This window comes from Malaya genurostris, chromosome 2 (assembly GCF_030247185.1).
Source record: "Malaya genurostris strain Urasoe2022 chromosome 2, Malgen_1.1, whole genome shotgun sequence".
NCBI classification, from domain to species: Eukaryota; Metazoa; Arthropoda; class Insecta; order Diptera; family Culicidae; genus Malaya; species Malaya genurostris.
The window spans coordinates 255,186,138-255,199,353 of NC_080571.1; the positions used below are offsets into that span (position 1 = coordinate 255,186,138).

The 13,216-nt window shown below is 37.3% G+C and overlaps 1 protein-coding gene across 1 annotated transcript in view; it reads left to right on the plus strand.

Moving 5' to 3' along the window:
* Positions 1 to 3,491: 3,491 nt before the first annotated feature.
* LOC131429573 (out at first protein) overlaps positions 3,492 to 13,216 on the plus strand; it is a 213,958-nt gene continuing 204,233 nt past the window's right edge. Inside the window, exon 1 of the mRNA XM_058593785.1 lies at positions 3,492 to 3,993. Within this exon, the coding sequence (XP_058449768.1) occupies positions 3,886 to 3,993 (108 nt within the window). The 5' untranslated portion in view covers positions 3,492 to 3,885. The remainder of the gene's footprint in view (positions 3,994 to 13,216) is intronic.

Sequence of the window (13,216 nt, forward strand, 5' to 3'; positions counted from 1 at the left end):
GTACACCAATTTCTGTGAAAATAATAATTTTTAATGAGAATCATCGGAATGGTGTTTATAATATGTGTATCAAACACTCTTAAAATTTTCAGACAATTCCGATCAAACTAATGTGCTATTGAACCTGAAAAATCTCGAATTTTCTTGAATGTTTTACAATATGGCATCGATGGTAACAGTGAGTTGAATAGAAAATGGTTCACCTATCGTAATGACATATATAATCTCAATAAGAGGAAACATTAGCATATTATTATTTCGGAAATAAATGCATACGTTTTGTTTTTTTATCAGTTTAAATCTTCTTGTTGAATTAAATAACAATAAAGTATAGTGATTCATCTTAGCGGACCCGACTTTTGTGATACGCACTGTGGGTATTATTTTGGTAAGTCCATGTGCTGGAGTTGCAAAGAAAAGTTGCACAAGCGGTAATATATAACTATCAGAGTATTTATGATGAAAATTACTTTTTGTTCAATATCTTTAAAAAGTCATCTTAGGTCTGCTTATTTTCGTCGCGAGAAGAAAACCGAATACAAATAATCTGATTGATTTTTGTTTTCATTGCGTATGTAATGCTGTATTTCTGCCACTTTTATGATAATAATCTCATGTCTGCAAGTTTTGCGTTCAATTCAAATAGATAAATTTTGCACAGCTATTTTGCAAATATTGAATTTTATAGCATTGTTTTTTTTTTAAACCGAAGAAAACTGCACACACTGACCCAAAAATTCATGAGGCAGCCAAAAAAATGCGTACTCAAAAGAAAAGTCTTTTTTACAGCAAGGCTTATCATTTTTTGCCTTGCGGAGAGCATCAATCATTTCACTAATTTTTCTTCCACAAGAGATTTATAGCAATTTCGACGTATATTGTGTCCGGTACAATTATGACAGCCGTCTGGAAAGTTTTTGATAAGTTGCATAATTGTTATAGTTACTCCCGTTTTACATGACGATTTAAAATTGCAGAACTTGTGAAACATTAACAAGCTTGTGATTTACTGCACAATTGTTTTAGATGTACTTAAAGTTGTTCTATCGTGATTTTTTCAGTAGTATTGTGAAACTTAACAGTGATAAGTTGCACAATCAATTTTAATACATTTAAAAATGTTCTTGAACATATCTGACATAAATAACATTTCTAAATCAATTGTAAAACATCTTGAAAGTTCAATAAATTACATTTGCTACTTGGGTAGTATCTTTAGGTAAATATATAACGATTACAGCGCGTTTTCCATGCTTCGTAACATTCCTGGAACGCTTCGATTGGAATGTCAGCGAGTACACTCGTCACAGATGCCTGTAACCGATTCAAAATGGGTTCCTTTGACCATCGATTTTGTTCTAGGGAACAAAAAAAGTCACAGGGTGACAGATCGGGCGAATGAGGCGGTTGATGCAGTACGGCGATCCTTTTAGATATCAAATACTGGCACACGTAGATGCTGATGTGGCACGGGACGTTGTTTTGATGAAGGATCCAATTACAAATGATGATTGACTAGTTTCCGTAATCTTGCGAATACTTGGCGATAGAAGACGTAAATTACGGTTACCCCTCGACTGGTCTTGTCTTATGCACCGCGCCTCGTCTTCTATGCCCTCCTCTCTTTTTATGCCATCAAAACACCTTCGAACGACCAAGAGCACTATAACCATGCACTTTTACATGCTTCAATGTCGGTTTTAGAAGACGTAAATTTACACGATATTTTCTTGGTGTGTTCGTTTCCGAAGGTATTTCGCCCAATCTTGCGCAAAATTTTGTCGCGACGCGTTCACAGCTCGAAAAATTCTTGTAGTTTTACATCTTATAGGATTCAAATAAATGGAGCGTCATATTTCACACAAATTTATATTCAAACACATGTAAAATTATGTGATTTGAAAATTACAAGGCTTGAAATCGAACGAAATAGAAAACAAAAGATCGATAGCAACAGTGCCGACTTGAACCGAGAAACATTAGATCACAAAGCAAGTCAGTTAATCGGCTGAGCCACAAAAGCACATATCTGCTTGGCTGGTAACTGGTGCATGTAAATTCATACAGTCGCACTTGCTAGCTGAGTGCAAATTATACTCGAAGCCTCTAAAATTCTGCACCAATGAAATATTGCATCATTTGCCAAGTTAAGTAGATATGAATTTTATCGTTTGTAAAATTATGTCACTTGTAAAATTCATAATTCCTTTCTGTGTTGTTCTTGAGAAGCAACGCGTAATTTTTTACACTGTACAGCAAGCGAACTACACATACTAGAGTAAAGAAAAATATATCAATGGTTCGGAGAAGGATGCTGGGAAAGTTTCGAGATCGTAGGTTTACCACAAGCGTGGCAATAAAATCAGTATCATTACTTAATTGCAAAACCATAAATTTTAATCATCAGAATGTCGTCTTTTGTTTATATCCAAGACATAAAATAGAGAAGCATTAGTTCAACTTAGAAAGTGCTGTTTAAGTTGAGTTGGAGTTCAAGTTGGAATGCTTAGTTGGATTGCGGTTGAATTGAAACTGTTATGTACTTATTAGTTGGAGACGAAAAGTAAGAAAAATCGAAATTCAAGCCAAATTTGAACCAAGGCCCGGAGGTCCGAGTATCACACCATTCGTATGAGTTCGTTGAGAACGAAAACTGTCTGCATGTGTGAGTAGATATGAGGACGCGTGTGTATGAGTATGAGCATGTATTTCGATAACAGTTTTTGCACTTTTCTCGAAAATGACAGAACAGAATTTCGAAAACTTAGGTTCAAATGGAAGTCTTGTAGTCCCATACAAAGTTCCTGAAGTTTATTTGAAGATAGCTTTCGATTCCTCGAAGTGGCGGTTCAATGCATAGGACGCTGGTCTTACAAGCCAGTTGTATCGTATGTTCGAGCCCCGACCTGGAAGGATTCTTAGTGTCAGTAGGATTTATAGTACTACTCAAAAAACAATTTTATAGGGAAACCATAGTATTATAGATAAGAATATGTGTGTGATATAAGAAAGGAATCATTGCATCATTAGGTGGATCAAAAATGTTCATTAATAATTAATCTTCTACTATTATTATAATCATATTATTATGTTTAGGCTCGAATCTAACCAGGAGCTCATTTGCCGAGTTTTCTCTACAATATTGCATATTTTCAAACTTTTCTGAGCGATCTATAAAAGTCACGTCATCAAATACATACGCTTACGTTAATCAATTATCACAACTAAATTGTTCGATTCGACAAAATGTAAACGAAAACGAATCTTTCCGACTGTTGACAAGACATCGTGATAATCGGTCGGTCGAGTCATAACAATCGATAAAACAGTACACACGCGTTATGCATTAATTTTCCGCTAGGGGCAGAGTAGTCGCCCTACGGATGGTTGTAGCATAATATTGGTGCAACATAGTGGCAGAAGCGACAAACAAACCTTTCTCGGTAACACCGCGTATGACACGGCTACACTCGTGTAGCCGTCGGATCGGAATCATCAGTCTCCTTTTATTCGTCGGTTCGTTCGGTTGGTTGTGCGGTGTTCGTGCTTTACGATAAACCAAATCGCCTCCCTTATCCCGATAGGAGAAGTGTACACTTGAGCAGTCTGTTTACTGTACATACATACATACATCTCTACTGTCTGGAGGACGAAAACAAAGTTGATCCGGCTCATATTGTCAATGAATTCGAATTGCTGAAGGAAGAATTTTTTTTTTCCGTCAAAGTTAATCATTGCAGCGTTCTGCAGCTTGTGTGAAATGAAAAATCCTTTCGAATGCTAGTGTAAACAGAGTGGGTATTGCATTGTCCGATGCTCTACACATGTCTTCGAATAGTGCTCGACGGTGCAATTCTGTAGCGTTCTGTGTGTGTTTTTGTCAAAATGTATTTCAAGTCGTGCATTAGCCGAAAGATAGTGATTGGATTGATTTGTTTTCTTGTGCAAATTGGCCATGGGATAAGCCAGCTGGTGATAAACGTACAAAATCAGGTCGGTATGCTTCAAAGGCAATGTGTTATTCTCAGTTTTTTCTCTTCCATGTAGCTGTTCACACTGACGTTTACCAAGCAGCCACGGTCATGTTTTGTAATGTAGCGTGCAACACGCTACGGTTGTCGCATGGCTGGCCGCCGCAAAATGACAGATTGTTGTTGTTTCTGCAATTCATTCCTAGCGCAGATGTTTTGAGGTTTGTTGCTCTTTTGAACTCGTACTAGTCCGGTAGGTGAAATGTTTGCTTTCCTGCCACGGATAGCACATATCCGGGTGGAAATTATAAATAAGTAATCCTATTGATTGGTTTACGAACAAATGAGCAATGCCAGTGTGTCAGGCAGACAGCATGTGAATACAAATAAATGCCTACTCGCTAACATATGAACTAACCTGACTGCTATTTACGTCGAAGTTTATTATTAGAACTGGAATATTGCTGTCAGTACTTAGGACACATCGGAGCGTGGATTGGTAATTCAAGCATGCATTTTTTTGAATTAAATTTAAATACGTTTGCGAATAGTGTGAATGAAAATTCTAAAAATTCTTTGCATTTTAGTATTTCATTTCCAACTAAGTGGTGGTACATTCGAACTATTTTTACACGGAAAACAATTTTTAAACAACCCGATTACTTGAAAGACGATCAGTAAGTCTGTTTTTTTTCGTTTGGGACATCGGGAAGGACTCTGTGCTTTGATACAATTTGAAAAAATTTAATTTGAATAGAGTTATCTATACGTTTGCTTAGCGGTCTTCGTTGAACTGTTAAACATTTGCATTTTGAAATATACTGCTATGCCCTGATGATCAAAAGGTAAAACGTAAAAAAAGAAAAGTAAAGAAAGTTATACGAAGAGTGTTTTTAAACTGTATAAATTCGATCACAAAAGAAAATTGTGACCATCAAATGGTTGGCTTTTTTACCTCCAGTTCCCTTCTCAATCAATGATCGATATATTTTGTTGCATTATCATACTCACTGTTTGTGTTAATTGCATTAAATAGATAATTATTCCAACGGACAAACATATCAGTTTAATCTCTAATCAGCTCTATAATCTACGAGTATTCAAACTTATACATGTTTCAAACTGATACGACTCTTAATATGTTACATTTTACAGGAGACTGAGGCAATAAAATGAACCGTGTTTTCTTCTGTTTCGATTGACCATTATTAGTGGTGCTCTCTCAACATTGTTGAATCTGATAGAAAAAAGTCATAAAACCAATAGTGTCAATCGTTCCGTCAGTGCTTGTTGAATTGCTGGTGCAACTTAGCAGTTTAGCATAAATCATAAAATAGATTATTCCTGTCGTGAATCGGTCGCATTTACCAATCGCTCTAGTGCACCATAGGGTAGCAATCTGGGTCCTCTGCTTCTCATAAGTTTTTATCTTTCTTTATACCTTTCTAATAGAATTGAAGGAGAAATCGAGACCCATAGTGTTGTATACCATTCGACAAGATCGAAAAATGTCTGTATGTGTATGTACCCGACTCGAACTCGTACCCGACGGGTACTGGTCGGGTTCGGGTACAGAAAAAGGTATGTTTGTCGGGTACGGGTGCCGATTTTTTTATTTTCAACGGGTACGAGTCGGGTTCGGGTTCATAAATTTTGACGAGCTTCGGAACTTTTTTTTGGGTTCGGGTAAGAATTTTTATTTTTTTTTATCGGGCACGGACCGGGTTTAGGATTGGAAGAAAAATAGTGTCGGGTACGGGAAATAGGTTTTTATCTTTATTTGTTTTAGTCGCCGCCACTTTATTCAATGGTGAGAACCGAAAAAATCAACAAACAACAATAATTGAACAGTTTTTCATTTTTCGATCGGGTATGGGTCGGGGTTCAGGTTTTCCCGGAGATGGCTGAACCAATTTCTACAAGCTTAGGCTCGTTTGAAGGCATCTATTGGATTCGACATGTGGATAAAGTTCGAAAATCAAGTGGCTGACACTTCCGGGTCCGGGAACATAATGGTATAAGTGACGAAACCGACAAAACGCATTTTTTTCTATGCAGGTTTTTTTTAAGAAAGTAACCTATGATCAAGTTCAAATGTTTTATTGCTGACACTTTTGGTTTAGAGAATGTTGTCGAATATGCGATGTAAGCGTAGAGTCAGGCTAGTCTGAACTAACCAAACCATCTGAATGAATTTGTGTTAAAAAGTAGCCCCGATTCGTGTCAGAAATTATAATAACGAAAATAAATGTTCAAAGGAGACTGTTGTGAATGAAATTATGTAACACATGAGCCGAAAAGTCCCGAGCCTAAAACATAGATGACACTAGTTTTATTGCAGTTTTTGTTTGTTTGAGTTACTACGAACCTTCGAAAGACAGCTGATATTATATTCAATAGTTCGAGAGTTATTGTGTTAAGAGTGACGCTACTTCTGTTATTTTCAGAACAGTGTTTTTGATTCAATTTCGTGTTTTAATTTTACACTGCTCCTTGATGGGAAAATATCGTTCAAGCAAAGCAATGACTTGAAAAGTGTTATGGAGACAACACTCCATCAGAAACAACAATAAAACGTTGGTTGGTCGTAGAGTTAGCTGACATCGTAAAGATATCAAAAGAACGTGTTGGTTTTATATTGCATGAGCATTTGACTATTAGAAAGCTCTGTTCAAAGCGGGTACCGCGTTTGCTCACAGTTGACCAAAAACGAGAACGTGTTGATGATTCTAAGCAGTGTTTGGCCATGTTTTAAAGTAACAAACGGGAATTTTTGCATCTATATATGACAATGGATGAAACATGGATTCATTACTTCACTCCAGAATCAAAACGATCGTCATCTGAGTGGATAGCAACTGGTGAACATCGGAAAGGTTATGGCCTCGGTATTTTGGGATGTGCGTGGTGTAATATTTATCGACTATCTTGAGAAAGGAAATATCAATGAATATTCAATTACCAATGAATATCCAATACCAAAAAAATCGTGTTCTTTTTGTTTTGCCTGGGGCTTTTCAGCCCATGTGTTTATTGGTTTCATGATGTATTATTCATGACAACGGTAACGGATTTCTTTCCGTGTAGCGTTCAACAGAGTTGACCCTTAGATGTCACCTGTCAAAATTTCATGATATTTGGTTAATTAGTGTGTTAGTTATTGTCCACACAGTGTTCGTGTTTTGATATTTTATCAATGAAAAAAAATACTGTGCAAGAAACGAAATTACTCGATAAGTTTTATCCGAGCTTTGCTTCAAGCAAATCAGCCATCATTGACTGATATGCTGAATTTAAATGTGGTCGTGCAAACTGATCGTCCAAATGAGCATGTTGTTCCGGAATGCAAAATTTGTTTACAAAGTGGATACCGCACTTTAAAAAAAAATAAACTGGCTGGATAGATTTTTTTTTCCATAAATACGTTCATTTCATAGGCAATATACATAAGTTTTTCTTCGCCGTGGCATCCACAATACATAGTACGTAGAACCTTATACATTTCGAATATCATATTAGTATGTTGGTATTCATTAGTTAATCTAAACACTGTTTTTATCAAGCGAGTTGCTATTTTAAATTACATTAAATAAAATACATTTATTTTGCACATGATCTTGTAACTATTTCAGGTTTGTTTGTATCAGTTCATCACTTTTATTCAATGTAAGATAGCTGGCTATTGGTTGAACTCATGGAAGAGAAAACAGTCTAACAAAAAATAAAATTTAAATTGGAACTCCAATGGACTTAATGAAATAATAAAGAAGTTTCATGTAAGGAACGTCACGACAAGCAAGAATGTCGCGAACTGGGACATTGGATAGTCTACCTTGGGTACGCAAGGAATTTATTAGTTGAGATCTGACATCACGATACTCCACGCATGTCCAAACGACATGATCAATATCGCGGTAACCTTCACCACAAGCACAATGATTAGTCTCGGAAAGTCCAATTCGAAGGAGATGTGCATCTAACGTGTAGTGATTGGACATGAGTCTGGACATGACACGAATGAAATCCCTACTCACATTCAGTCCCCTGAATCATGCCTTTGTCGATATTTTATTAATAATTGAGTGCATCCACCGGCCCAGATCATCTTTATCCCAAGAAGCTTGCCAGCTGGCAAGTGTTCTTTGTCGAGACGCGCTATAGAATTCGTTGAAAGCAATCGGCCTCTCATAAATTTCACCCTCAATAGCACCACGTTTGGCTAAAATATCGGCTCTTTCATTGCCTGGAATGGGACAATGAGCCGGCACCCAAACTATTGTGATTTGATAATTATTATTCAATATGACGTTCAGGCACTGTTTTGTTTTGCCCATGAAAGAAGGTTCATATTTGCCAGCAGCGTTTGAGCGAATGGCTTCAATTGCACTCAGACTATATGTGAAAAGAAAATAATCGTTTGGAGATAATGTGACGATTACACTCAAACTATAATTCACTGCTGCTAACTCTGCTATATAAACAGATGCAGGTTCTTGAAGCCTAAATGAGACCGAAACATTACTGTTGAATATACCAAACCCAGTAGCATCTTCAATTCGTGATCCGTCCGTGTAAAATATTTTCTCAGAGTCAATATGCCTGAACTTACTTGTAAATATTTTTGGGATTTCCAACGAGCGTGGCTGGATAGATATTTGCATCGAATTTTGTTTTATTTATTTTTTTCTGGCCACCCTGTAACGTGTAGATTTCCTACAATAGTTTCGCAAGAATTTTTACAAAACATCATTTTACATTTTACATTTTTTACATTTTCGTTCCTTCTGAGATGAGAAATGCTAAGATGCGGTAGTACACCGAAACGTGTTTCTTCGAACAACCCTCACTTTGCTGGATCGTTCTAAGAAAACAATCAAAGTAATAATAATAAGTCGTCACTTAGTTTCGTTTCTTTCGGCACGTCAGTAAAGACATAGCACTTCGGTGTGATAAGTGTATATGTAAATAGCATTAACTTTACGTCTGCTCAGCGGTTTATGTTGAACCGTTAGGTGGCGTTAGCAGTTCAACATAAACTGCTGACGCACTGCTGAGCTGAAAGCGAAACGTAGAAACTGAAAATAGTTATGTGTACTTAGCACAAATCCGGTACCCACGTGGTACCAAACCCCTAAATAAATAATAAGAAGTAGACTTCATCGATGTCAAAGGCTATGAAGTGGATGATATGAGTTGATGAATTATTGTACATTGACTGTTGAATAAACAATATAACTCGTGTCCTGGGTAAAATATTGAAATATGTCTCAATCACTCAGGTAGTTCAATTTAGAGCAAACATACTCCGGGAAACGCATAATGTAATTTATTTCATTAGTTCATTAAATCGAACTATAGACTCATATGGTTCTTTTAACATATGATCCTATGTGAAGTTGTTAAATCTCGGTCTCATGGCTCAACACTCTCTGTCATATGGTATACATCAGCTTCATTAGATGAAAAAGAGTCTTCTTTAATCAATGTTTCTTTTTCTGAATGCCGAAGAACTAATATCCTAATCAATGTATCAAAACCAAAGAAGTTATTCTTTTTAATATCTGCGTTCATTCACTGTACAGCGTTTCAAGTCATCACAAACAAAACCACAACGGAATACATGCTAGAAAAACCTACATATTCCCAGCTCTGGTCACGCACAGAAAAGTCTTCTTGGTTTTTTTTTTGCTAGCCGTCTCTCCGACACAGATCAAAGCGATCCACATTCGTTGGGAATATCCGCATTAAATTCAATTATTTTCTTTTCACCGCGATCATGAATAAATAATCCGCTCACGAGCAAACAGCCGGCTGCTGCAGTGCAAACGACGAGTGTAGTCTTCGCAAGTTGGTAAGGCTCCTTACTCCTAGCAGAAGCCGGCTCAGCCTTCCATCAGTATCTGTCAGCGGTAGCACGCTTGGTACATTTACGTACAAGAATGGGAGAAAAAAAAATGAGAAATAGAAAGAAACAGTAGGAGCTGTACTGAAGCAGCACATTTTCCACCCTAGGTTGGTGAAACCGGAAAATGCGACGAGTTGCACCGCAGCACCGCAGAGTCGGTCTATAAGTACAGGAAGAGTGAGCATCTTCCAATTGGGCGTACTTCTGTGAGGTTTCCTTTCTGTGTGTACAAAGGAGATTTGCTCCACTGCAATGGATTGCTGTTGCTGTTGTCATTGTTGTTGTTGTTGTTGTTGTTGTTATTGCTGTCGTTATTGTTATTATGGAGTTTGGTGCTCTCGCAGAATGCATTCAGCTTCAGCGAGTGTGAATTCTATAGAACGGTAATAAGATCCAAGCTCTGAGGGTAAGCTCGTTTACCGGGATTTGCTTCAGATTTTTCTGCTTTCGAAGTGCTTGAATCGAAAGCTTTGAGGGAAGCTTCACTTGGATCCTAGTTTGATTTTATTGTTGGACAAATACTTTGTCGTCATTACCTAGTAACTAAATTCAATGGCGTACTAAATCAAGTTCGATCAATCGTTGATCAAGTTCGAAGCCTAAATGGCTGTCACTTCTGGTTCCTGCGGTATAATTGTGTACAGTGCTGTTCGAAATAAAAGCAGCGCGAATTTTTTTTTCAGGTATGGCGTCGTAAACTAGCATACTGGTTTTTTTCTCAGTAATTTTTTTAAAAGTTATTCATTACACAATACTAGTACTTTTATAAAACAATGATAACAGTTTGTAAGAACAAGTAGAAAATTTAAAAGCTAAGTTTATAAATGGAGTGTTCGGAATTATAGCAGCAAAAAAATCCAAAGTTGTCTGGTAACGAAAAAATTAAAACCTTTCCTATTAAAAGTTACTAGTTTTCGTTAGAACTTTGTATTTTATTATTAATTTTGAGTAACAGCTGTCCCTCACCGATGCATAGAGTTCAATAACTGCCTTTGAGTAATTTACTGCAACCACGACGCTTTTTTTTCTAACAAGGTGAAATGCATTTACGCACAGAGTGTCCACAGGACTAGCACTGTAAAATTGAATCTACCCACTAAAACACCTTGGACCACCATCTACTGATCTAATCCCCGTCGAAGGATCTGGACTACGCCGACGGAGTGCTCCCCGACGAAAGAGTTTCTCCCGACACCGAATCTCGTGTTTTGCCACACGGGACACTCGAATGAGTGCCGAGGTCGAACCTGTGATTCCGGTTGGAGAGTGGCTTTCGGTTCACTGGCGCCCCGACGACTCAACTTCGATGCTGTGGCTTCAACTCGGCTAGTCCCCGGCGAATGATCTAGCCTACACCGGCGAAGAATTTCCCGGCGATCGAAGTTCTCCCGTAACCGTCGCTTCCGATACCCGTGAATGGATCGATCGGCATTATGCCTGGGTCGCCTCCAATGATTCCGCTTGGAGGATGGCTTCCGGTTCACTGGCGCCCCGACGATCCATACCGGAGCTACGTCGCAATCTACTGGTCTAATCCCCGGCGAAGGATTAAGACTACACGACATCCAAGACGCTTAAAATTCGGATATTAAACCCTACTCCGCTGAAAGAGGTGTATCTAATCAGTGTTGGGAAAATCATGATCAGAAAAAGTTCATTTCATTATCACTCGTGAAAAATTCAGTTCAAGAGATTTTCTAAAAAAAAAACTGTGACTGAAAAAATCACTTCCGATATTTTCATTCATGAAACAAGAATCCACAAAACTCTGAACCTTGAAACTCATAAGTGATTTTTAATGTCAGCGAAACTTGATGACGAATTTTGACCCACAAAAAATATCGCTACATAAATAATCGATAGAGAGGAAAGTCTCCGATGATATTTCGATGCAGAGCTTTCACAGTTCGACGCCGAAATGGTTCGTGCAAGGTTTAATTATTATATTTTCATCAATGAAAAAACCTCTACTTAATAAATTCGCAACTGAATCGCAACTTAGGAATAAAATCTGTGATATTCTCGATGCTCGTTGGGTGGTCAATATGAACATTCCAAACAGTGATTATAGCGACGAAAGGTTGCTTTAATTCCAGCTGGCTGATTACATTACACTATTCCGATTAACCCTTATGTTAGACTCCTTCCTATTCCATAAGTTCAACCAATAGACAGCGATCTTACATTGAATAAAAGTGATGAACTAATACAAAAAACCTGAAATAGTTATAAGATCATGTACAAAATAAATGTTTATTTGTAATGAAATTTATAACAGCAAATCGCTTGATAACAATGTTTAGATTAACTAACGAATTCCGACATACTAATATGATATTCGAAATGTATTACGCTTAAAGTACTATGCATAGTGGATGCTACGGCGAAGGAAAGCTTATTGCCTTATGAAATAAACGTATTCATGAAAAAAAAATTTAATCAGCTATATAACATGATTTGTGATTGTTTTGTCTTTCTCATATAGAAAGGTTATGTAATCACTGTGAAAACCGACTTTTGAACCGAGGCCCGGAGGGCCGAGTTTCATATAGCATTCATCTCATATCGTGGAGTATGCAAAATGTCTGTATGTGTGTGTATGAATGTATGTAGGTCTTGTAGCTACATACAAAGTTCCTGAATTTTATTCGAATCCGGCTTCCGGTTCCGGAATTACAGGATGATATGCGCAAAAGAAATGAAAATAAGTGCACTTACTTTTCTCAGAGACGGCTGAACCGATTCTTACAAGTTCAGATTTAAATTAAAGGTACAAATGTCTTATACAAAGTTCCTTAATTTCATTTAGAGTTAAAATTACTATTTCAAATTATTTCCTCACTTTGTTCAGAGATGGCTCGACTGATTTTACCAACATTAAGTTTAAATGGAAGGTCTCATAGTCCTATACAACTCCAAAGTTTCATGCGCAGGCGACTTCCGGTTCCGGAATTATAGAGTAAAGTGTGTTGAAAATTGGATAACCTCACTTAAAGTGGCGAAATATAAAAACGTTAAAAAAATTCTAAACTGACCTCGTGACTGTTTCAATTGGTAGCAATTATCAGTAGACAAATAAAACAAACCGATTCTGGCTATCCTGTTCCCGCTGTTTTCGATTCCGGAAGCATCGGGAATAGTGGTCATATATTCCAAAATGGATCTCATTCACTTTCCTCAGCGATAGATTGACCAATTGTTACAAAATTAGGTTCAAATGAAAGGTCTTGTGGTCTCATATTGAATTTCATCCGGATCCGACATCCGATTGCGGGATTGCATGGTGAAGATTATCAAAATATGTATACCGTCACTAAAAGCTAATTTCTAATCTTGCCTC